Source organism: Plodia interpunctella, chromosome 13, assembly GCF_027563975.2.
Source record: "Plodia interpunctella isolate USDA-ARS_2022_Savannah chromosome 13, ilPloInte3.2, whole genome shotgun sequence".
Taxonomy (NCBI): domain Eukaryota; kingdom Metazoa; phylum Arthropoda; class Insecta; order Lepidoptera; family Pyralidae; genus Plodia; species Plodia interpunctella.
Genome location: NC_071306.1, coordinates 9,663,158 through 9,690,713, shown reverse-complemented (window position 1 = coordinate 9,690,713; position 27,556 = coordinate 9,663,158). Strand labels below are relative to the sequence as shown.

Sequence of the window (27,556 nt, the reverse complement as noted above, 5' to 3'; positions counted from 1 at the left end):
GAACAGGAATACCGGATACGAACGCGAAACACACAAAACTATATCCATCCCATTCTACAATACTACATTTCTTATCGGTCAAACGACAGTTTTATCACCCGTCTCGTTCTAACGAAGCTGAAGTGCGCACGCTATGTCGACTCGATGCAACGCAACGATCACTATTCACTTTTGTGTATAGTTTAGCCAAGTTGTAGTCGCACGGAATTAGAATCGCATGTGTTTTGCTGTGCGGGAAATGTCAAAAGTGCGGGGATAGGTGACGAATTTATTTGTGTGAAGTGATTGTTAATTCTTTTGTGAAACGGGATAATGTTTCGCCCCGCGGCTGTGCGGCGGCGGTGGCGCGCGAACGATGCATTTTTTAGATTCCGATAGACTGGGAAAGTTGATGGGTATTTTGATTTTTGTGTGATTGTGTTTGTGAGAATTTCAATGCACTCTGTGATTTAGTTTTAATTTTTGGAATCTGGTGACAATGAAATTATCGAGGGTATTTGATGTAAGTTTTTAGTTTTATTATATTTTTTTTTGGCTTGTATAATTTAATAAAATTATTTTAAATTTAATAATTTTATCACCAGAGTTATTGTCTTACCCGAGTAATTAAAACTTAATTCATTACCTCTTGATTCGTTAATTGGAATAACTTTTAATATATTTATGTAAAATATAAGTACCTACATAATTTTAGGAAAACACAGTATTAATTACAGTAATTGTTTAGAAAACATACATTGTTTTCATAATCAAAGTTGGTAGACAAAGAAATTGGTGATAACCCAGATTTCGTCTAGACATATGTCATTAGATTATTTGGGACTGTAATTAATTTTATGTCAAAATTACTTTTAATACGATACTAAATGTAATAGATCGATTTGTTATGTTTACAATATTGCGGAAAAACCCGTTTATTCCGGAAAAACCACTTTCTCGGCGAGTTGCCAATATACAAGTAAAAGGAAAACTTATTTTCTCATAGGCAAGTTACATGACACCCTACCAAACGACCGACTCACGAAGTGTTGACTCGACATAATCGATTCGACCTAAATATCGATATTTTTCTATTCTTACGTGTACCTATATGACATGTGATAAATCATAAAAAGTTGTTCAATTTCAAAACACAAAATTGAGATCACATTTTAGCCTGAAGCTTCTAGAAGAATATTATCCGCTATTTGTGTAGATCAATAGACCTTGTTTGTTCTCTAAATGATGCATTATAGAGAACGTCTATTTATCTAATTAATGAGTTAGATTTTATTTCTAAAATTTACTTAAATACTTGGAATTTTATCTTTCCTATACCAATTGCGATGAAATAATATTTAAATGTTGATGAGCTCATGTTCAACATATTCATAATGTTCCCATTTAAGTGCGGAATATGAAACAAAGCAAATAATGACTTCATTATGTGTGGCCCAGTACTAAAAATAGACAGGGATTAATATAAACTACGTTGTTATTATAGACAATGCGTACTACTGAGTTTTTAAATAAACTGGAGGTTGCCCGCGATTCCGGCCGCGGTAAATGGCATATAAAAACCTAAGTCAATCTGCTTCTCTCCACACCAAATATCACCTCGATCCAATGTTCTGATTTTACGTGAAAGAATGACAAATTTGCACACTTGGATTATATTGTGATTCCGTGGGAATTTTGAGATAAAATATATAGCCTATAGCAATCTTGGATAATGTACCTTTCTAATGGTGAAAGATTTTTTGAAATCGGTTCGGTAGCTTAGGAGATCACTCGCCTCAAACATACAAACGCTTACCTCTTTATAATAATACTTAGTATAGATTTGATTGTTATATTTTAATACCCATCATTTGATAGCTGACCAGTGATTCTAGTAAGATAGATTGGTACGATGTTGCCATCTCACAGACACAGTATCACGTGTTTATTCTTTACGGGTATGTCTACCCATAAAGAATAAATAGAGAGCTAAGGGTCGCGAAATCAAAAGGTGGTATTTAGCTGGATAACGTGGTTGTTGAAGTCATCACCCAGTTGCATAAAATGTTTGAACTCATAACCCTGCCATGACAGCAAGATCTGATGGAACGGGTCTTTATTAACCCATGGCTGAATGGTTAGGGCCTAAGGGGCCACCTTCACACTTGAAATTTAAATAATTGGCAATGCAATAAGGTTGGTAAAATTTCCTCATCTCATCACTAATGTCAAGGCTTATTTCTTCTCCAAGACTTACATACCTACACGGGTAAGTCGTGGAAAATAACAAAGGCTTGCATTCCGACGTATCTCACTCAAATGTGACAAAAAATATCCGACAACCAACACGCCTATGTGTGAATATTTGATAAGAACATTTTATAAATAAATTATTACATTTTATATAACTAGAAACCGCGAGATAAACGCCGTAACACATGTCAACAGTTTGGTCTATTTATAAACGTCACATTTACTAATATCACTTCGGTATTATTCCAGTGAAAACAACATTTTTTAACAAAGAATTTTGTTAATCAGAAGTTAAGGAACATCAAATAAAAATTAATATAAATAAAATCTTAAACTAAACTTTTTCACTGTTCAGAAATAAAACCTTCACAGGCATTTTTTTACGTCAAATATTATATTATATTATATAGTAGTATTTGACGATCTCAAAAAGCTATAAACTACTGTCTAATTTTTCATTTATAAAATATAAATTGTACAGATCATTAAGAATTTAGGTATATCTAATGTTACGAGTAGGTATTACATAATTTACTAACTGTTCCGCGAGACCGACGAATTTCCGGATAAATTAAAGAGTATTTATAACAAGTCTTGACAAGTTATAATAAGTTATAGATATAGTTCTTTTGTGAAATATCCTCAAGATGTTTCATGTACTCTTGACTAGCTTCCGCGTGTATTCCTATTTCCTTCTCCGTACTTCAAATTACGTGTTTGCAAAATTTCAAGAAGGTTGATGTAAAGTGTACTTAATAATAACAAACGAATAAACTTACCTTCGCTTTTAGTTGGGATGGTTGGGATTCTTTTCAATTACCAAAACATCATCGATTTCCATGCAGATTTGCAAGATTGAGTTTCAAACATACCTATATCAAATCATTTAGCTATATTTTTGATCAACATGGCCCGTCAACTGATCGCTTAATATAGCCATTTGGTGTCATTTGAATAACATAAACATTCATTAACCTATAGACGTATAATTTTGACAAATTAATAAATACCAATCGATGCAACAGCACACGTAGACTAGGCGAGGCGAGGAAAATGTTTTTGAAACTGTTGCAATAATTATTATGGAATGCATACAAGTGAACGTGTTCAGTCGAAACGTGATACAAGCCGAGTCAAAACGTGACTAATGGTATATTTTTATTTCCTATATAACTACGTAAGACAATGAGACTTGATTAAGAAAGCAACATGAGAAATATATGAAATAACGGGATTTAGTCAGCACGATAAGCTGATAATGATTATGTGGATAATATGCCTGCTATTTGGAACTACTTATTTGAGAAGAATATCTTTGTCAACTCTCATTTTTTTCACATTTACCCGATATATTGGCGGTTGTGAATCGTAATTTTAGTAATAGTTACCTATATTACTAAACAGCTATAAGAGACGCATTAAAGTGTAAGCACATTATAGTCAACTAAAAATTCTTACAACAGTGATAAAATTGAAATTTACATATTTTAATTTGTCACTTTTATAACTAGTTACTATAAAATGAGAACTAGATAAAAAATCTAGTTCTCATTTTATATTTCAATGTTCAGATCTTCTGTAATCGGACTTTTAATGTTACAACTCTTTTGTGATCTTCATCACATAAACACATTAAAACATCATTAATATAAACTCATATTATTATTAACTACAGAATTTGTTCTTAACATCATAACCTATCCTATTAATATTAAAAACGCAAATGTTTGTGAGGATGCATGTGTGTATGTATGTTTGTTACTCTTTCACGCGAAATCCACTGGACGAATTGTTATGAAATTTGATATGGCTACATATAACCTGGAAGTTATTCCCAGTTATATTCCTAAATTTTTACTTGTACTTTTTATCACGAAATTCAGCGCGCAGCTGGAATATCATAAATCAGTGCAAAACCTGACAAAGACTAAGATATTTTTATTTGCAAAAACATTTTATACCTGTTTACGCTTTATCTTCATCACATCTGTAACTTACTACATTACATCAGCCTGTGCAACGATGGTAGATTCTCCTATAAGGATCCTTTCTATAGGCAAATTGTGTTACTCTTTATCTGTCAGTTTGTTACGATAACAGATCATACTTGCCCTGACCCCGGGGCTCGACGAGCAAGATGTGGACGATTCAATTATCTAGTTGCTCTCTGACCGCAACAATGAATGTATGACAGCCATGGGCAAGTTTCAGACCAAATTGTCTAGTATCGGGCTAAAACAACCCTACGGTATTCTGATGTCATGTCATATTATGATGTCATACAAAATACTCAACAACAGTCTCTTTGAAAATAGTCTTGGATGACTAAATAATTATCATAAGTTACACCGCGTTCCGCTTCTTCCTCCCTTTCCTTTCCCTTTCTTTCTCTGCTCTTTTCAGAATAATGGATTTGTTTGAATCATTTTTAATTGTCTGTGGGTCTTGCCTGTGGGCCTGTGGGCCTGTGGGATTTATTAAAAATGACTTCTCAATTATTCCTGACCAGAAATGTGTAACTATTTTTTCAGCTTTTATCCAAAAAAAATTGTGGGTTAAAATACTTAGCTTAAAACTAGCTTTATGCTCTTGATGAAAAGTTCAAAACAGTAACTTAAACCGGGTTAAAGCCAAATTAGAAGCTAAATTATAAGCAGTTAAGTGTTTTATATTGTTTATATGTATGTTGGTCTGTAAGATATTTATATGGTTCTTAGCATGCAAATCAATATTGTTTTGTTTACTTTGTAACGTTGCCTGAAATAAAGGACTGATTATTATTATTAAAGCAATCATTATAATCAAATGGGCTGGACAAGTCACTAATCGGGTGTTTTAAAAAGACCAGTTTGGCCTGCGTTTGCGCATTATCATTGATAGATGACGAGGCATTATGTCGCCTCTTCGATTTAATTGCATCATGAGATGATGTGACCTCATTGTGGCTTCAGAATGATTTGATTCGGTCATTTAATTATGATTCATAGCTTTGTCTTTGATTAAAATGAAACTAAATTAAAATGTACGTATTTCTACACAAATCGAAAATTTTAATTAAATTAAATATTTTTGTCTTAATTTTATATAAAAGAAAATATGCTTAATTATGTGTAGAACGTCGTGATTATTTTATCCGTACTTTTTAAAGATAGTACTTGTTTTAGATTTTTTTTTAAATAAAAGAAAATTGTCTTCACTGTTCCATATATATATATATATATATATATATATATATACCTACAAATAATTTAACTATTGATTTTTTGATCCGTCTGTGAATAGATTATAGATATTTGACATTTGGTAGGTACTGGTAGATATTCACACTTACCTAATGTATCTTCAGGTTCCAGTGTATTCAAATCTATGCAAGATAACATCTAATTAACCTAATAGCATGAGGGCCATTATGTCTGAAGCTTGTTACTAAATATAATTAGTTTTACAAACATTCGCGACAATGGCTACACAATAGAATATATTTTACAGGCACATAAAACGCAACATTGTTTTAGCCAGAGACGAAGGGCAGTTATACATGCAGGAAATTTTGTTTCCAAATTATATTCCTGTTTAAATTTCATGTTATCAATTAATTACTATTAATATATTGGTAGTCAGAAATATTTAAATATAAATATATTAGGACAAATCACACAGATTGAGCTTGCCCAAAAGTAAGTTCGAGACTTGTTTTATGGGATACTAACTCAAGGATACATAGTTATATTATATAGATAAACATCCAAGACCCGGGCTAATCAGAAAAAGATCATTTTCCATCACGACCCGACCGGGGATCGAACCCGGGACCTCTTGGTTCAGAGGCAAGCACTTTACCACTGCGCCACCGAGGTCGTCAAATTTGAACATTGTACTCGAATAATTTATGCTACTTTGCATAGATATAAGGAAAAGGTCATCACTTACATACTAATATTATAAATGCGAAAGTTTGTCTGTCTGTCTTTTACGGCTAAACCACAGGACTGATTTTGGTGAACATAAGCTACTTTTTTTTTTCAAAAATCAACCCTTAAAGACTATAATGGGGGTTGAAAATGCACGTGGGCGAGGCCGCGGGATAAAGCTAAATAAGCTGAATACTTGCCTATTCCAAATATTTAGTTTTATGTTCTCAACCAGTTTCCGTTTACTCGTTCAGTTTTCTCTTCAACAATTTGAAAACAGTAGTAAACTCATCGTAAAATAAACTTGCGTTTAGCAACAGATGTTACGATCTGGTGATCGGAGTTGGGATTGGTTTCCCGCCAAAATATGACTCAACAAATCAGAATAGCTGTTGCTAAGTCGCGATAATCTATTCTTTTCGCAGTTCATTAACCCAACCTTATTTGTGAATGTGTCTTCATACAGTATATACCTATATATCATTAAATCAACATCTAAAAAGGTCTTCCTATACAATTGCATTCGGAGCTGTGACGCCCCAGAATCCAGTTTTAAAAAAAACCAACATTTGGAACATTTATTTGGCTATGATTTTAAAACCGGCTCAAACACTCTTTGGCAATATCAGCTATTGAAGCTTTGCGTCCCTTAGTCGCCTCGCACGACATCCACGGGAGGATATAGAGTGATCCTATCCTATTCTAGGGTGGAACCACACGCCATTCTCTGAGAAGATATAATATCACTAAATATTATATTTAGCGATGAACTAAAACAAAAGATGGGTAATATATACCAGTTTGAAGAAGTATTTTTAGTTTACAAAGGCAGCTTAATATAACTCATTGTTTGTAATCGATTGTATTGTACTTAGATAATAGGTGTAGGTAGTTACCACGTAGTTTATGTAACTTGTGGTAACACTATTGTCTTTGACCAAGGTACACCTTTCCTGCAGAAACACCTTAGTACTAAAAGACAAAATGCATAATGAAAACATACTAGGTTTAGGAAACAATTTTGCATCGCGAATTTCCCATCGGTGGGAAAACTTCGAAAAAAGTTATTACAGTGTGGCTATGTAAATTTAATTCCAGCTCCATATTGTCGCCGAACTCAGACACATGCCGATGCGAATGCGTGAACATTGCGTTGTTAGTATGACTTTATTTACCGCAATGAAAAACCAGCAATGTGTACCGAATCCGCTAAACTTTGGCGACAATGAGGTGTTGGCTTATCATTCAGCATTATATCCCACGTAAAGACCACGACCCTCAGCCATGAGGAATACGACTGTGAAGAAGAGAGAGGACCTTTGCGGATTTTTATTGCTCATTCAACGAAATTTGGATATAAGTGGTCGTCCAAATCAAAAGGGACCTTATGGCGCCCGACACTTACGCCATTATTGTCGCTGTTTTGTATTCGAACAACGGCAATAACGACCTAAGTGCCAACCGCCATAAGGTCCCTTTTGATTTGGACGGCCCCATGTAAGGCTGATCATGTACGTATAAAGGATACTTTTGATCACGAAAATGTCCTAAGTTTATTGACAAAGCAATTTCAAGTCAAGGATTACCTAATATTAAAGTGAGAGTGAAAGTATGTTTGTTACTTCTTCACGCTCTATCTATTCGATCAATCTTCTGAAATCTTGTACCTATACATGTAGTCTGAGGTATGGGGATGGAAATAGGGTACTTTTCATCCCGTTTCATACTGTTTCCGTTGGAAATTTACTCGGCGGGCAATGGCTCGTATAATCTAGATCTAGAGTTATCAAGCTTTTTGGTGTAAACATTCTTGACGTCGTCGTATCACACTGGCCTCAAGGTAAACAGAAAATTTCCGCCCAGCACGGGTCTAATTCGGTCAATTGTTTACCGCCATTTCTTATTTTTACGAGGCCCCCACCCATTTCTACTGTTTGCCGACTTTCTTCATTGTGGCCATGTTGTAGCTAGCCTGTGGGGAGAAAGATTCAGTATATGACGTATTTGTTCCCTGAGCTCAGTTAACACTCTATATGAAATATATATATCCAAATCAGAGTTTGAGGGTTTCTAAAAATTAAAATACATTTTTAGAAACCCTCAAACTCTGATTTGGAAACTCTTCTATTCTGTGAGAAGTAAACTGAACATTTTTATGAATTTTATTTATTTCGAATTACATCATCAACAGCCATTTAAACGTTCCCACTGCTGAGGCACAGACTTTCCTTATGGATGAATAAGTAGTATGAGCCATGACCCACCTCGCGGATACATTGCGGATTGGCGGGTTTTAACCACTGCAAATACAACCAGGACACGTTGGTCCCGGTTGTATTTCCCGCTTTACGTGCCTTCCGAAGCACCGAGGAGCTCAAGAGAATTTTTAAACCACCATCCAATCACCGGCCATGGTGAGAGTGGCCGCCACTATAACAGGCGAGCGCATCGAGCTCCTCACCATACTAAATTAATTAATTCACTGGTTGTCAGTGGACAAATGTGTATTGAAACTGTGGGTACCCCATGCAGGCTAGCTTGACATGCGTTTGACTGTACTTGTCTAAAAATAAAATACAATGGGTATGTATTAATAACTAATCTATTTACATATGTATTTTGCATAAGTACAGGTAGTGGCATTGACTAAGTAATATTTTATTCTATATTATATTACGTAAATGACATACTTTATCGTTTCGGGCTTATGTCTCTCGTTTTATATAAACAACATATTCCTCGGAGTTATCGCTCGGTAAATAAGAACCAAGGATTTTAAATATTTGTACAACACGTTCAATATTGCATGACTTAGATTTGACAAGCAGACGTAGAATATACACAAAACTATTTTAGTATAAGTCAGTACCTACCTTAGTATTGGTTCATAGTCATTATCATCTGCAGCCCTCAGTGATCCTCCTTCCGTCTCCGCCAACCATCTCTGTCCTGAGTCCTCCTTATCCAGATGTTGCCAGCAATTACCTTTACATCGTCGACCATCTAGCTGTCGGATGTCCAACGCTCCGTTTTCCATTTCTACAAAGCTATAACCTAAACTTACCATATCAATCAACAATCAATCTTATTAATGATTATCTATTTCGTTCTTCAGCCATAAAGGGTGTTTTTACTGTTTCTCGTCCGTTTAGCATGGTTTTCGGCATCCTAGTTAACCACATTCGCACGTTCTTCTTGACGACATCAAGCCAGCAATTCTTATGTTTGCCTATTGGTTCGAGGTTACACGTGGTCATCCATCCAATGATAGACCATTGCAAAAGCAACTTACCACGCACGCGATCCACTGCGCTTTCGAGCTCCTTACTATTCTCACTCAATATGTAAAAAATTCGGTCTATTTTGCGCTGTGTATGCACATTAACATATAATGAGATTCCATAGAATTAGATAATGAAATGCGAGCCACGTAGTTAGTGTTGTAGATGCTGGTAATCCAATCCTAAGAATAACAGTATACTTAGAAGTAAATAGATACATTTTCATTCGATAGCCACTGTATTTATATATTGACCGTATATAAAGTATATGTATCGTTATAAGAAGCGGTGGTGGTGTAATGGTTAAGACGCCCGCCTGTGGATCGAAAGGTACCAGGTTCGAATACTACTCGTGCCACATGAGTTTGTATACCAATCTGACTCATGAGTTTTCATCGACCACCACTTGCTTCTGGTGAAGGTAGGAAGGAAAACATCATGAGGAACGCATGCACACTGGTTGATTCTTATTAACTTGTGTGTGAAATGGAGAAGGCAATGGCAAACCATTCCATTAATAATGCCAAGAAATTTGTTGTGTGTGTTTCATTCCACGTAACAGACACAAACAGAAGAATCGTTAAAACACGTATTACTTTCTTTCTTTTCGAGTCGAAATAGCAAACGACTTATTTAAAAACCCCATTGACTTTATGACCTATGGGAAAACCTATATATGTGTATAACAAACAATAACAATTGGATTAACCTTCAAGGTAACTTTAACAAGCTACCTCAATACCAAATTCATCTCTCATAATAATTTGCGTTTTTTGATCCACCCTTGGACCGTGAAGAAGTAACAAAAATACAAACATTACTTTGATAATATTAGTGGGATAATTGTTGTGCTATAAGTACGTTTTATGTTCCAAATAAATTATTTCTATTTCTACCAAAAGAAAGATATCTTAGAGCTTACAAAAATATTTAAGATCGATGAAGATTTAACTAGATGTATGAAAAGGATCAGGAGATCGTTTCCTGGAATGATGACGCTCAACCTATAGTCATCACGGCCCGAGTAGATGACACACTGCATAGTTGTGATTACATTCAGATGTATCAGGCGAAGTACATAACAAATAGGTATGTAGAACCCATTAAGATTATATTTATTGGTACTTAAAGTAAATAATGATATTTATCAAGTTTCTGCCACATGAAAGGATATGCAAAAACCAACGCGAGTTGTAACCATATTTTTCTTTTATATATGGATTATGTACCTTTGTAATATTTCTTTCTTCGGCGAAGCGTTGGTGGTCCAGTGGTTAAGACGCCCGCCTGTGGATTAAAAGGTCCCAGGTTCGAATACTATTCGTGCCACATGAGTTTGTATACCAATCTGACTCATGTATAGTAGTTTTCATCGACCACCACTTTGTTCCGGTGAAGGAAAACGTCGTGAGGAAACCTGCACACTGGTGTGTATTGAAGAATTCATGTCGTAATATGTTTGGTTAAGTCAAGTGATATGTTTAAAAATATGTGAATCTTCTCACCACACAATGACGTTTATAACAAACAAACGGACATTATAGTACTTAATTAATATCTAATCTGAATTTTTCAAAGAAATAAGATGAAACTAAATGATTTGACAATTTCCAAAATTCACAGAAAAAAAATTCGAGCGCAATTTTATAAGAAAAAATATTTCGATCCTCTACAAAATATTTTGTAATTTTGCAGACATTACAAAGTATTCAGCATAGTTTTCTAGATAAAAATATTTCGTGTCTAAAAATATCAATGTAGTTACGATAAATATGTAACAACACGTGTTTGTTTTCGTTATCGGGTTATCATACATATTTGATGGGATCAGCTTGCGATTAGCGAGCCCTTCACTAGTCGCCACAGAATTGAAATGAAGTTAACTAGTGGCCAGTCTCGGCTTCGCTCGTGTTCAACCATAGTGCACCTCAACCTTCCTCATTAATCACATTATGTATTGGTATATATATCGTACTAAAATCCGTCTGGTAGTTTTTGAGTTTATCGCGTTCGTTACATATATACAGACAGACATATATAGACAGACACCAATAGGAAAGTATAGGGGTATAGTTTTTTATGGTTTTATCCGAGTGAAGGCGGGACGGTGGCTGTAGCGTAGGATAAAAATGGACTCTATTGTCTCTGGAGGATTCGAGATCAAGATGAGCCGAGAGACGTGGCCGGACGTCTCAATTGTTCAGTGACCACAAATTACCGCTTCCTCTTGGCATTATGGTCAGTTCGGAATTGGCATCAAGGATCTTTGGGCCGCGACAGAAATAATCTAGAACTAGCGGCCCCTCCCGGCTTTGCTCTGGTAAAACCATAATAAAAAAAGTAGCCCGTGTTAATTCTGAATGTTTCATTTGTCTCTGTACCAGATTTCATCAAAAACGGTCCAGTAGCTTTTGACCCCCGACACAAAAAGAGGGGTGTTATGAGTTCGACCGCTAAGTGTGCCTGTCTGTCTGTCGGTAAGCGAATAAGCTACGGTGCCACGTACACAGGCACCGTAGCTTATCAACGGGTGAATGGCTTATTTTTTTTTTATTCATTACAAACAAAATATTTTCTGTTTATAATATTAGTATAGGCATATGGAAGTGTGGATGAGAACTATATTGGATATTTCCAATATATTAGTTCTCATCCATACTTCCATTAAAAAACTATAATAATATACAAGATTATTATCTTGTAAATTATTATAATAATTTACAAAAACTATAGTTTTTTTATGGTTTCTGAATTCAAAAATTATTTGAATGAAGAATATTTATTTCCGCAATGGCCGAAAGCCACCTTTATCGGTCAGTCCATCCATCGGTTGAGTCATCGCGGCATATGGTTGGTCTTCGATTGCGAATGATGTGGACGTACCTAGGTCTGTTCCCACTGTGTCTCAAGATCCATAGCTACGCGCTTCCCGTTCCTCCGGGGTAGCCAATACCAGGGGGGCGGGGGGATGTGATCAAAGTGGCAATGTCCGTTTGACGGAGAGCGGGCTACAGAAATTTACCCTTCTTTTCCCTCAAGACTTTTAAAAAGATATATGCCGATCTTAAAAATAGCTCAGTTCATCAGTCAGTAAATAATTCAAACATTTTTTATGAGAGTGTATTTAATAGTGTGTCCACTATTTCCATATCCGTTGTTCGTGATTTCCACGACGACCCTTATAAAAAGAATGTTTGAATTATTTACTGGCTGATGAGCTAAACTATTTTTAGGAAGATTACAATCGGCACATCACATTACAGTCGCATTGTCACGCGACGTTCTAATTTATTACCATTATTGGACAAAAGAACTTTTTTGAGTCGTTGCCAATCCAAGGATTTTGCTCAAATAGGGGCAAAACCTGGCTGGGTGACAGCGAGAATCATACGTTCTGTGTCAATTCGTAAATCGTGTATCTACACATGCGGTTTTAACTGCCGCGTGCGTAAACAGAACGGCCGCACAAATGTTTGGTGTGGTGGCGATTGATGGACTTTGCATATAATCATACCATGAAAGCACACCGTGTTCACGGTCCATCAGAACCTGGCTATTGCGGCTAAGCCTTAGGCTTTATTTTTTTTAATAAACTTTCAAAGTATATTTTGACGTTTCTTGTATGACATTCATAAATGCCGCCTTTTTGCACGTCACATTTTTTCTCTCCTATGTAAGTAAGCAATGTCGTGAAGCAAAGTTTGTAATTTAAAATTATTAAATAAAAACAAGTATTTACCAATAATTCTTGCAATTTTGCAAGAATTTCATTTGCCACCAACCAAAGTGTACCCTACTATACACTGGCTCTAAGCTCCTTTTGTTAGTTCACTAGTGAAAGAAAATAATCCAATTTGGGTGCCCTAAAAAAAATGGCACCAATCACCATTCAGATGCGGACAACCACAGAAAATTCTCGATAGACTTCTGTGTGGACAACTGTGGATAGCTTCGGCCAAATACGAAAAAATAAAGAAATCTTTAAGCACGAAAATCGTTCGAAATGAAATCGATCGATTACGATTTTGATTTTGTCTTTGTTAAAAATAAAAAAAAAACTGTGTTATACTAAAAATATTAAAATATTCAAATCTCTCAGATCCCGATTGAAAAATAGGGACTGATTCAAATTTTTCAATCTGGATCTGAGATGGATTTCATGAGAAATTAAATCCTATATATCCATTTTATTTACTATTCAAATCTAGTTCAGGCTATGTGACATTTTTTGTATCCTAAAATTGAAATTGAAATTTATTAAATAAATAAAACTTTGCAACATTACTTATACATTGGTATAATGTTTACTTGTTACACACTAGGCAACACGCCTGTCCTATGGTAACCAATGTTATAGACCATAAATATAACGTTAACAGTAGCCGACCATAGGTTTATAGTAGTAGTTACATGCTATACAATTCCAAGGTCAGGGATACTACAAATTTAAAAAGATAGGAAAAAAAAATCCTGTATATATTTGGTGTTAGGCGACCTTTTGAATATATCAATAAAATTAGGTAAAGATGACATTTTAAAGTAAATAACACTAGGTTAACCTTAGTAGTAATTAACGGTATTGAACCGTTACAGAAACACAGACGGTATTCTCAATCCAACGTCAAAATGCAGAGAAACCCTGTTTTTTCTTTACCTTGCCCTTTCATATCTAATATAGTATGTAGGTACACTGACTTACCATCTGTAGCTGTGTTATTTTACAATTTATTTTACTTGAAATGTATGTAAGTAGTTTGTATGTTCGGGAGGAATATTGTAATTCAATTTTGAAGCAGATACTCGTCTCGTATCATCATCAGTCGATTGAGCTGAAATTTTGTACACACTTTAAGTTTGCATGACAATATATTATTGTGATAAAACGTATTGCACTCCGGGAGTGCCGTTGTATGTATTAACGTTGTGCATTTTTGACGTCTTACGAATTTTCGATCAGGGTCACGTGTCCTGGCGCGAGTTTAACATTTTTCACCCATCACAAAAAGTACACAACGCCGCTAAAGAAGTTTTCACTTCAAAAAAATACTTGAAGGTGTAACCAGGAACGACTTCCGACGAGGGAACTCCTCAACGGTTTACCGCACGTATTTAATGCAATACGATATCTCTGATAGCAATGAAAGCTTGTGTCAAAAATGACATTCTTGTTAAAAAACTTATTACCTAGTAAGATCTGAACTTTTGAACTAAGTATACAATAACACAAAGACAGCAATGTTTTAAATAAATTTGGCGGTACATGAAAACTTCTAATTAAATAATTCTTATTATTATTGGTTCTTTTTATTTCCTTATCTGTAAACTGCATGTGTTTACGAAATTGCTTAGAACGAATTAGATTGTAATGCCGCTGAAATATTACACACTAGCATTAAAAAGCCTTGATCTAAAAATATGTTTATAATATTCTAAAATACTGCCATAAAAATGAGATTATGACATAATCACACATAAGACCTATAATAAGGTCGTTGCCCCTACTGCAACTATTCAAGGGCCCTTGTTTGTATGTCGGTTAGTCAATACGCCACGAACCTCTATTCTTTGTTTATTTAACAACTTGAGCCGCCATTTTGAATATTTGGTGGCGAGAATATTCAAGATTTCATAATTTAATTTGAGGTTAAAAAATTTACTTTTAAGGTTACTGACTGATGTGACTGATACAATGTACCGTTATGTATATATATAGTTTATAGATTCAGATTCGACGCACTACATACATGATACACTATACAGAGTCAAGGAATGCATTAAAAATCACTACATAAGTATAAAACAAAATCGCCCTCTGCGTCTTTCTGTTTCTAACCTTTCTTCTTTCAAACCACCCGATAGATTTTGATGCATTTTTCACTGATCAGTTCCAAATGCCGATTTTCTTCGAAGGTTTATTTATACACACATAAATGACCTTGTAGATATACCTAACTAGGGGTACCCAGTCTGTAAACAACTGGTAAACAAATCAATAATAATAAATTAATGCATTATGTTTATGAGATAAATTGAGATATGAAAACAGACATAAATCATTAAAATTAGTTATCACAGTCGGTGTCGATAGGGCGAGCACAAAATGAAAATGAATTCGAATTGTACATCAAGTAATATTTAACAAATCAAAATTTTATTTTGAACATGTTGAAAATAAAATTTTAGTTTAGTTTTAAGTACAATTAGAATGATGTAACATTCTGATTGTACTTACTTAAAACATTTGAAATGAAAATTCGAATTGAAAATCAAATTCCTGTATGCACCTTTACAAGATCAGAAAAAAAAAACATTTTTTTAACTGAGGCAATAAGTAGTTTATTAAAAAAGGTGGAATTAAATGCTAGTTATTTGGCTCGTGTTCAAAAATTAAAGAATCATAGCAATTTCATAAAAATACGCTGATAATTTTTGGAACGCGTTATTTTCGGTGTCAATGTTACAGTCCGCAGGTTGCCAGAGAAAATGGCGCGTATAAATAACAGTACTGATAGAAAACTCCATTATTTTTAGCTCACGTGTTCCGATGAGGAAATGTTCGGTCATATATCAGATAAATAATAATGGATTATATTTTTGTTTCTTTGTTTGAAATAAATTTATAACACAGTATATAATCTATGCTATTATTACAAAGAGGTAAGCGTTTGTGAGTTTGTAAGTTTGAGGCGTGTAATCTGAGAAACTACCGAACCGATTTCAGAAATTCTTTCACCATTAGAAAGGTACATTATCTAAGATATACTATAGGCTATATTTATCTCAAAATTCCCAAGAGAGCGAAGCCCCGGGCAACATCTAGTAAAATATAAAACAGTATAGAAATTAAAATGTAACTTATGGTGATGGCGAAATTATCCCATGAAGGGATCTCTTCCAGTCAACCTGAACAGAGAGAGGGAACGTGTGGACGCAGTGGGGTGCTACGTGTTTTATGTTTCACGGTAGCCTTCCTATAACTATGATATGAAAGGGTATATAGAAAGTAGATTTAAATGTTTCTGTTTGTAAAGGCTCGTAAATCTTTTGTTGCAGGTAACAGTATGGTTGTTCGTGCTCTACCTGACTCTACATTTTCCTACAATAGAGACAAGGGTCGACGATTTCGAGCAACAAGCGCAAGCTAGGGAGGTATTATTTTTTATTTATCACCCCTTTTTGCTGTTCTTTACAATAGATTTTAAAAAAAGGTAGCCATGTTAATATTTTTATTAGAGAATCGGCAACGTTTTTATAGTACTTATACGAACAAATATGTGACGTGTCGCATCAGTTTTAATGAAAACGCATTATGTTAACCATAACCTGATAGAGCGTCCAGGATCGGTTCGACGAGGGTACTCCTCATAAGATCTCTGACGAGAATATATAAAAGCTTGTGGCAAAAATGACAATTTTATGTAAAAAAAAACTTATTTCCTTATTTATTTATTGATGAATAACGAATATAGTTAGTAAATAATCAGTCTGTGTTGAAATTCACGACAACAGCGTGACGTCGTTTGTCGTTCTGCCAAATTTTAATGAGAAAACACTTCAGCTGTTTCCGAGGGACAGCTGGTTGCCAAATGTAACAATATAAAGCAGTTTTGTATTATCATTCTCTTTGTCTCATCTGAGCGGTTCCTTCCTCACACAAAACCTTTCAGAGTCCACTATACTTATCCAATTCAATTCAAATTCAATATTATCCAGTTCAATCGTCCACCATTGGCACGCATAACCTCCTTAACGACTTTTATTTTAAATCTTAATTTAGCTCTATTGTAAAAATCTTATTTAAGTTATATGAATAAAGACATCCCTTACATCTACTGGCAGGACAGACTTTTATTCCCTATGTAATTTGTTGGTTTTAGCAAGACGTGGCCGTACCAGCATTAGCTCTCTTTGAGTATGATATTGACAGTTGAAAGTGTAAGAATCCGTGAGATTTTCATGGAAAAAAGAAGAAAAACCCCGTAATATGTAGCAATATATATAATGGACTAAATCAATCTGAGTGTCACGGACGCAATTGCCCTAGATCGTAGGTATTTATTATGTGAATTTGAAGATATATGATGGAAAAATATGTTGCACGTGGACAAATTGGTATATAGGACATAAAACACGTGAAAATAATATCACGTATACATATTCCATTTCGCTTGACTATCATACACGCACAGCTCACTGACATTGTTCCCCTTCCAGCAGCAGCCCCCCGCCTCCACGCCCCGGCCGGAGCCTCCGAACCAGTACCTGAACCATGGGAAATGCTTCCACATGCCTCGGGAGAAGTGCCCGGAACCCGGGACCTGCACGCGGGTCAGCTCGACCTCAGTGTTCTGCTGTGATTTAGACAGTGCCAAGCTGAAGGAAGACCTTATATCTACCGGTGAGTGTCATCTACCAGCTAAATACTTTTAGGGAACAAATGTCAGCTTCGTCCTGGCAGAAGAGGCCAAACCCTATGTTCAATAATAAAAAAAATATTTGCAAAAAACCTGTCAACTAACGCAACAAAAATAATTAAAAAAAAAACTCTAGAAGAAAATAAAATTGTGTGCACTAAACGATATCGACAATAAAACATTTTTTAAGAGTATTAATTATTATTGACCTGGGTCCTGAAAAACTATACTTCGAGTCTATAATATCCTTATTTATAATTCAATTATTCAACACTTACAAGAGCTGGCCCTAGAAGACCATCATTCCATGTACCTATTGCCTGTTGAAATCAACTAGTTACCTGCAGAAGAAAGTTGTGTTTGTGTGTATACTTATTTTTATTCCTTGATAAAATCCAGAGGGCCGAGCTCATTCCAGTATAAATATAATATAATAATAAAAAAATATAATAAATATATTAGGACAAATCGCACAGATTGAGCTAGCCCCAAAGTAAGTTCGAGACTTGTGTTATGGGATACTAACTCAACGATATAATATATAGATAAACATCCAAGACCCGGGCCAATCAGAAAAAGATCATTTTCCATCATGACCCGACCGGGGATCGAACCCGGGACCTCTCGGTTCAGTGGCAAGAGCCTTACCACTGCGCCACCGAGGTCGTCATAAATATAAAGATCTATAAATACAGTAGGCTACTTATGAATTCCTCGGCGGACCATTAGCATAATATGATTTATGTTACATATAGCTATTCCTGGTATGTAACCGTCCCGTCCCTGCTAGTACAGTCGACAACGAATCGTCGACGTCGACGTCAACGATTATCGTCGCAAAAGATAAATTTAAATTGCTTCTGACCGTTTGACATTTGTTTAAGCCCATATGGACGTATTCAGATATATATTTTGAAAGGGGCTTAATGTCTTAGCATGTCACAACATCAACGACCGCAGATCCGCGCCGGGTTTAAAACGTAGAAGATTTTAGTTTAGTGGAGGCAGTTGGTATTATATTATAATCTGTAGTGGAGGTCACCCTTGTTGTTGTCACCCGTTCCATGCGGGAAACTTCACATACAGTTCACTGTACAATTACCTACTTAGTTGAAATTAATAATACAAATACTATTTCATAATAAGTACTGAAGCACTGTCTGACATTATGATATTTATTAGATTAATTTAATAATTCATACAATATTTAGCATCCAATAAAAAATATTTACAGATGAGACAGTTTTGTATGTCTTTTTATACTGCTTGACAGATTTTGATAAAATTTTGTACTAGCTCAAAAAACGTGAACACACGTAGGTTCCATTTTATTAAAAAATCAGTACCCTAGCACAGCACAGCTGCGAATTTAAATACAGAAAAACTACAATGCAGAAACTTTTTCTAATCGAAAGCCGCGGGTGGAGTTGCGAGCAACAGCTATTTCATAGATGCATCGAAACTCAAAATGCAAAACAGGCGTTTGACCACTGACATATCGATCGACAGGAATTTAATAAATTAAAGAAGCTAACAGATAAGTATTCAATTAATTATTTTTTCTGTTTATTTTGGCATCAAACAGTCATTACAAACAATATTACTAGAACTAATAACTTACATCTAAAGACAATGAGTGCCGAAAAGAAATTTAAAATTATACTTACAATAATAATTTGTATGGAGGCGTGCTTAGTGAAGCCTTCACACAAGCATTTGTTTGATTTTATTTTTGAATGTCAGTAGACTACAACTGCCTTCTTCCAGGCTTAATATGTCTTCATTATTTATTAATAAATTTATCGGACATTCTGCAGTCAACTGGCATTTTAGGAATTGGAACTAATTTCCCGCAAGATACATTGTAGATACTCGAAAATTATATATCTATACTACTATTATAAAAAGTAAAGCGTGTGCCAGTTTGTATGTTTGAGTTTTAATCTCCAAAACTACCGAACCGATTTCAAAAATTCTTTCACCATTAGAAAAGTGCATTATCCAAGATTGTTATAGGCAAATTTTATCTCAAACTTCCCACGGGAGGAATAATTTATTTGAGACACATAGTTATAGGTACTTAACGACAGACATATATAAATAAATAAATAAAATACAAACATTATATATACGTATATAGTATATAAACAGTTTTATGTCAACCACATGTCAACATCAAGTGATTCAAAATTTACTTATTACTTTGCGAATAAAATGTTTATTTATTGGTAATCAAATTCGTATACTTCATTTACTATAGATATCCTTCCAGACACTGGTTATTTGTTGTAAAACCAACTGCATATTAACTAATCAAGCTTGGACCGTTATGTGGAGGTAATAGGTGCGAATTCGCTACGATTGCACGGGTTGATGTGGTTTCGACTGTACGTGCATAATCACAGTGCATAATGTTGCAATTGCAGCTGCATTCCACAGATAACATGTGCGAGTGTTCGTGAAATAGACTAGTTTAACTCGATGAATATAAACAGGTAATAAAAAGATGCATGGAACCAATCTAGTCTTTTTTATATCCTTGGGGCGTGTGTTTCGCCCTAGGATAAGACCACTCCATATCCTCCCGTGGATGTCGTACGAAGCGACTAAGGGAAACAGCCTTTCAGCTGATAGCCAGCAATGGGAATGCCAGAGGAGGGTACAAATGGTATAAAATCACAGACGAATGTTAAAAATTTTATTTTTTTTTGTTACTAATTACGAGAAATTGATTTATTGCTTCCATTTAATTAAAGTTGAGTATCTTCTATGTTTCGAAAGGCACGGCCCCGGTTGTATTTGCAGTCGTTAAAACCTGCCAATCCGCAATGGGCCCCCGTGGTGGGTCAAGGTGGGTCATGGATCCTAAATCCCAGCAGTGGGGACGTTTAAATAGCTGTTGATGATAATGAAAATAGAAAATTAGTATATTTTCCCTCTCCAGTGAATCAGAACACGACAAACCTTCACATTCTGAACGCGACCATCGACGAGCTGGACATCTCCCAGGCTGTCTTCAGGAGGCTGACCTCCATGGCTCTCACCGACGGGAACATTGGCAAGATTGTCGGTAAGCTTAGACGATATTTTTAACTAGCTTATTGATCGCAGCGATCTACCCGCGGTTTAACCTCGAGTCAATGACTACAGCCATTTCAAATACCATCGAAATCGGCAGCGGTTAAGCTGTGAAAGCGTGACAGACAGACAAACTGACTTTGTTTGATTGATACGGTAATGTTTCCTTAATTCATTAGTGTCCACAAGACCCAGTGAGGTGGAGAAGTGGTATTTGGTGATACAATGATGATGAGGCATGATATATCCAGGCTAGGCTTCGCGAAGAAAGTGCACAGGCACGCACTGACGTCTGCGGTGAGATCTGATGTAAAACATCCTAAGGTGCCCTTAAAGTGAAAGTTTAGGTATCTGAGTTGATGAAGCAGACGAAGTGACGAACACACGAGCTGGGGTGACTTTAATAGATTGACTCATGTGAATAGGAGAATAATATACCAAATTCCCTACGGCATCCATCAAACAGAGCTGTCAGAGACACATTCTTTATATTTTCGTATTTATTCAGCTGTATACTAATGAAGTTGGAAGAATGTTTAAGACGCCCGAAGATCGAAAGGTGTCAGGTTCGTATCCTACCGTGCCATATGAGTTTGTAATGTATACCAATCTGACGGTTTTCATAGACCTGGTGGTCTATGAAAAGGAAAACATCTTCAAAATCAAGATTCCGGTGAAGGAAAACATCGTGAGGAAACCTGCACACTGGTCGCTGTCCATCAGTATTTAGTTTTAGTTCACTAGTGTGTAGCCGACTACCTGCCACTAGATGGCGGTAAGTAGTCGTAAAATCTTGAATAAAATCTGACACTAGTGTTAGCAATAACACACTCGATATGATGATGATGAATCTGTATACTTTTTCGTCACATTGGTGATAGTTACTACTTACAATAAACTATACAATTGTTTTTTCACTGCATCAGATATGGAGGAGGAAGAATACCTCTGGCCTTGGGGCAACTATGAAAGTGAGTTAATATTGTAGACTAATGTAGTAAATGGCGGCGTTCTTGAGTGACCATGTCTATGTTGTATTATGTCATATCGGTGTGTTGGTCTATAGCTTTGTTTTTGCCGTGTGTGGGTACTATGTCTGTCACTTTTATGTTGCTTCGATGTGCAATGTAACTCTGTCGAGGAACTTGATGAACTATTTATATGAGAACTAAAACGTCTGCTCTGTTATCATATCTTTATGACCTATATTTGACCCCAATACTATGTTTTTAGAGGCATGATTACTTTTATGAGTGTTTTTTTAAGATCCGTGGGCGTGATTCTCACGCAATCGAAGTTCATATTATCATCAATTTTCTCAATTTTTTTTTCGAAGGTTTTAAGTAAATTTACAATTGTAAAATCGATCGACTGATGCATTGAGTTAAACTCTTTAAATTGTGATTTTTCGTAAGTCAAGAAACCGTGTTAAACCTTCTCAAAAATTGGAGAAAATTGGTTAAATTAACTTCGATTGCATGAGAATCGAGCTTCTGGGCTTCAATGCTTATAACGAGGAAGATTGAATGCATGTAGATGAGAGAGGGAGAGAGATAGTGTTAGTTCCATATATACACATATACTAAAAGAAAAGAAAGAATATCGACTGCAACAATTAGAGCCAGTAACGTTAATGACACTATTGTTAATGCTAATATTGATACGGACATCCCGACAATAAATACAAAAATACATGTTTTCCCCCCAGGTCAGTTCCCGAAGTACTCCGCCCTGGCGTGCTTGAATATTTCCAATAACAACCTGACGAGCGACAAGCTCCCCTCCTCGTCCAACAACAGTCACCAGCGCCCCTTCGCGTACCTCTTCAATCTGACCGTCCTGGACGCCTCAGCTAACAACCTCACCAAGTTCCCTTTGAGTCTGGTGCACAGCAACAAGAAGATCATGGTAGACTTCTCAGGTTAGACGGATAACACGTTTGTTTGTAAAGGCAACAACACAAAATACATTACATTATCTGTGTATGTCCGTACATGTGTTACTAACTTTTATTCTAAGGCCAATTGTTACTAACCCCTATGGCTCATGTTGTCTGCAATAAATGATTATTATTATTATGTATCGCCTTTTAAAAATTCACGGCACTAAGTCCGGTCCTTTGAGAGGCTTGGGGCGTGGGGATATAGAGCCAACACGTAGAGGCCCTTTGGTGAGTTTTGATGTTGTATAAGAACTTCGTTGCGAAGATTGAAGTGACAAGTGACAACATCAAAGAAAAATCCAATATCATCACAGTTATAGAGGTGAATTTATTACAAGGATCTCGCAAATATTGTGTTGAAGTTTGTCGTGTTGGTTCTTCTTCACTTGGGAGTAGATTTTTGATTTAAATTTCTCAATATGAGTTGAATAAAGATTTTTGATTTGATTTGACAATCTAAAACGACTTAATTGAGATTATCGAATCTACCCAACAATTTCTTAAGAAATCAAATTGTTGCCATACCTCTCAGCACAATGTTAGATCTGATCGACAAACACTAAGCCGTGTATACGAAACAGAGGGTTCGTCAGGTCACTGACTTCAGAGATAAGGCTAAAGTCAAGTAGGCTAATTATTACATTTATGACATAATTGTTTTTATCTCTAGTAGGGCTTCAATCAACTAATATTGGATTAGTTAAACACTGAATAGATAAGAGTGTCTTGCAATTAAACATTATCTATTACATTGCACCATGCATCAAACATACCTATTTTATTGGACCGGAACACCGGAATTAAAATGAAGTTCACCAAGCAATAGTGAACTTCATTTTAATTTCATAAAAGAACTAACTAAATTTAAAAGCAACTAGTAAATATACAAATAAATATTGTGACAGGAGAATGAACAAGATCCATAGGCTGCTAATTCAAAGTTTCTTTCTTTTGCATTGAACTGTTCGATCTAGTTCGCTGCGACAGATTTTTATACTCTCTGGCCGTATAATGAATTACGCGAATCCCAAACATTTGTTCAACATTCATTACCGCTTCCAGGCAATAGATACCTGCCTTGCAAGGAGTTCCAAAAGGCGATGGAGTCCAGCTCCAACACGTCGTCTCTGGTCACCTTCCTCAACTACAATGACACCTACTGCGCCCTGGACCTGGAGTTCAACTGGTTCAAGGATGTCAAAATTGTCCAGATTGATCATCTTAGGATACAGAAAGAGGTAAGGTGAAAAAATAAATCAGTAACATCCATGTAGTATAGTAAGACATGCGGTATGTTGTCTAGGCCTTCGCTTGGTTGACCCAAAAAGCATGGTCGAAAAGGATATTTACTGATGTCACACGATATTTGTTGGTGCTATGCATACAACAGGAATACCAGAAGATGAGTGAGAAAGATTGATGACATGGAAAATGGATCAGGAAGTCAAGGTCATATCATGGGTCTTGTCTTGGTTACTCAAGGTCTCTGGCGGTTTTGTATATTCAGTAAGAGATCGAGAAGTTCGCTAGTCTGAAGTAGACAAAAATAAAAAATCTTTGCAATGCAATCGAAGACGATACATATAATATCTGCCTTGTCTGCCTTTCTTTTGAACTCTAGTCTTATAGGTCCACCGGGAGAAATTTCATTTGAAATAAGCAGCACCTTTGTATTTAATCCTTCTCCTGTCTGTTTCTTTCTTGTATATCTCTGTTAATGAATACATAAATCCATAATTTAACCAATGAAATCCTTTATCTTCCAGCTCAATGTAAGCTGCAGCAAGATAAAGCCACCAAACATAAACTGTACGTGCATCAGAACGCGCCTGGAGCTGACGGGTGATGACGTCACTAACTTGGTGGGGGTGGACTGCTCCGAGCGCCATCTAACGGTGATGCCTACTGGACTGCCGCCCAACACGGTCAAACTCAACGTCTCGCACAATAATGTGAGTATTTTGGATTACATGGGTCTCTTGGAGCGCCTTTGTCAAATTCGATGAATCGCACAATTATGGGATTAGACTTGGATTATATTCGTCTGCTGGCGGTTGATGTAAAGAATTAGGTTGGGTGTGATGCCCATTCGTTTGCCTCCAAACACTGTGAAACTGAACGTCCTACAATAACGTCAGTCTTCTTTGGTCTGATTCAGGTTAGTCAGTTTAATATCGTGGAATAGGTCGAGCTGAAGATAAGCATCATCAGCATTTAGCCGCATTTCAGGGTTTAGCTGTAACATATATATTTATTAATTTTAGATAACCTCGCTCCAAGCAGTGGGTGACGACCCGACATACGAGCACCTACGGCAGCTGATCGTGGATTACAACGACATAGAGAATATTGTGGAGCTGGAGGGGACCAAGTTCATTGAGAATTTTTTGCTGTTCTCCATCGGGTACAACAAGCTTAAGACTGTGAGTGATAACATTATATGATAGATTGTTTTATGCTATCAAGTTTACTGCGCTCTTCAGGTCCACTTCTTTCTCTTTCCACCCAAAGCGTGGCTGAAAGAAATCATATGAGATGCAGATCCAACCAGTCAGTTGGATCTTTTATAATAATCATTCCCTAGAACCCTTAGCATCACGTTTAACGAGTTGACGCATCGGTCAGCAGCCACTTCTTCTAAGCGTTTTCCCAGTTGATTCCGCCACCATTGAGCGTCGGTGCCCAGTGTCCGATGCTAATGCTAGTTCCTCATATGTTATTTTAATAGTCTTCCACAGATTTTAGATTTACAATTTGTCCTGTTTCAGATTCACACATACATATTGTCAAACCGTTTCGACAGCAATGTGCAGACGTTCTCCATCGCTGGCAACCACATCCACTGTGACTGCAACACGGAGAAGACTCTCAAGGTATCACACTTTAATGAGATTCATACAGTATTTGACTTGACTTGCTGAAAGCGTAAAGCCCCCAGCGTTAACAACGCAGTCAGGGTTGTCACCTTCACAAAATATGAAATAACAAAAGTTGCAGCTCTTGAATTAGCACCCTTATCCTCCCCGCTCCACTCCGCCCCCCACGATCGCCCTACATCGAGGCGTTCGAAATCCGAATGCAGGAACCAAGTAGGTCGGTCGGCTGTGTGTGATATTGTTTTTAATTTTAGCCATAAGATTTCCACTTCTTCTTTCTTATCGAGTGTGTTCTTTTAGAGACACGTATATCAGCTGTCAAGAAAGAAAGAGTTGCGCTTATCTTTGTAACAACACGAACACAATACATCGCTGCGTGCCAGTGTTTAGTGACCCGCCAGTTGTGATGATTGCCTTACTACCCTAGTTATTTTGTATTAAAGTTAACTTGCTTATTAACTTATTTTATAGAAAGTAGGTATAAAAATACAGTATCTTGTGCGCAACGACAACATTGTAAATCCTTTTTTAGTTTAAGCCATAGATTCTAAGTTCTTATGTAAGTGAATGTTTTCTTATGAAAATAAAGATTTCTTTAACCCGAAGAAACAATAGCATTTCCAAAGAGGGTTTACGTCAGGCGACCGGTTTGAGGTTTTAAAGGTCTTGAACATTCGGCTGAATACTTACAACCGGTCGCCTGATGTCAGGTTTAGGTCATAGTCTTGAAAAGAACCTGCGAAGATGACAGAGAGGGTGTACTTACCTAAAGCTTTTCTTCAGCCGTGGCTGCAGGAGAACCTGGAGAACATTCCGGACTACAAGTTGCTGTTGTGCACGGACGGCATGGGCCCCGTGGTGGACCTGGTGGAGTCCCACGTGTGCCACACCGTGCGCGACTGGACCGACTACATCTACTATATCATTGGTCAGTTTATTATTAGCTACGCTGCTATACGCGGCGGTGGTGTAATGGTTAAGGCGCCCACCGGTGAACCGAAAGGTCGAAATTTTGAATCTTACTCGTGCCATATGAGTTTGTATACCAATGTCAGTCATGACCTTCTTCCTAAACTCATATTTCTTTTCCACAGGTCTAGAAGTATTGATCCTTGTGTTACTCATCAGTAAAGTCTCGTACGACTACTGGGTGTTCAAGACAGCGGGTTATTTGCCCTGGCCGGCGAACAAGATGCCCAGGCTGCCCTGTGATTGGCTGTGTGAGTGATGACAGTATGACCACTGCGGCTGCTACTTGCCCCCTGCTTAAAACGGCTTCGCTGACTTCCAGTCTCCTTTGGCGGCTGAGAGTGCGCCATAATCATACGTTTTCGAATGCACTGCGATTATGGCGTCAACACTGGCGCCTTATCTCACACATACCTGGGCGATCTATGCCAGTGTGCATTAAAACTCGTATGTTATATACCTTTACCTTCTTAAGTACTGAATTAAGTACCTAATATTTCGCGGATATAAAATATCCAATGTGGTTCCACCACATTGGATATTCGCGAAATATTAGAAACCTAAAACCGGCTTTCAAAATAACTTGAAATCGTCTGATTCCTGAAGTAATGAAAATTAAAAAAAATATATGTCAAATGTTAGAGCTAACATTTGTCATCTTTTGACATATTATTTTCAAATTACGACACTAATAACTTTTATATCAACTTCAGAAAACTTTTAAATACAACTTGAAACTGCTTTGTTGAGGACATAAAAGATGTTTAAATTTAAATGTTGTACTTGTTTTAGGCGTAGAAGGATTTTGTATATATAAAAATAGCAGTTTTTAGGAATCTGAAATCCTATATAG

General features: G+C 36.3%; 1 protein-coding gene across 4 annotated transcripts; it reads left to right on the top strand.

Moving 5' to 3' along the window:
• The first annotated feature begins 160 nt into the window (after positions 1–160).
• hfw (halfway) lies at positions 161–27,212 on the top strand. Of its 4 annotated transcripts, none has more exons than XM_053753918.2 (12): positions 161–502; positions 16,478–16,573; positions 17,642–17,822; positions 20,783–20,908; positions 21,843–21,887; positions 22,625–22,837; positions 23,921–24,096; positions 24,625–24,810; positions 25,123–25,281; positions 25,627–25,731; positions 26,518–26,662; positions 26,829–27,212. In XM_053753918.2, the coding sequence occupies exons 1-12, from the start codon at positions 479–481 to the stop codon at positions 26,960–26,962; spliced, it is 1,590 nt and encodes a 529-aa protein (XP_053609893.1). In that variant the 5' UTR covers positions 161–478; the 3' UTR covers positions 26,963–27,212. The 4 variants fall into 4 exon arrangements, with proteins under 4 accessions (XP_053609893.1, XP_053609892.1, XP_053609895.1 ...); XM_053753917.2 differs by having other exon boundaries at positions 162–502; positions 17,639–17,822; XM_053753920.1 differs by lacking the exon at positions 21,843–21,887 and having other exon boundaries at positions 162–502.
• The last annotated feature ends 344 nt before the right edge of the window (positions 27,213–27,556 follow it).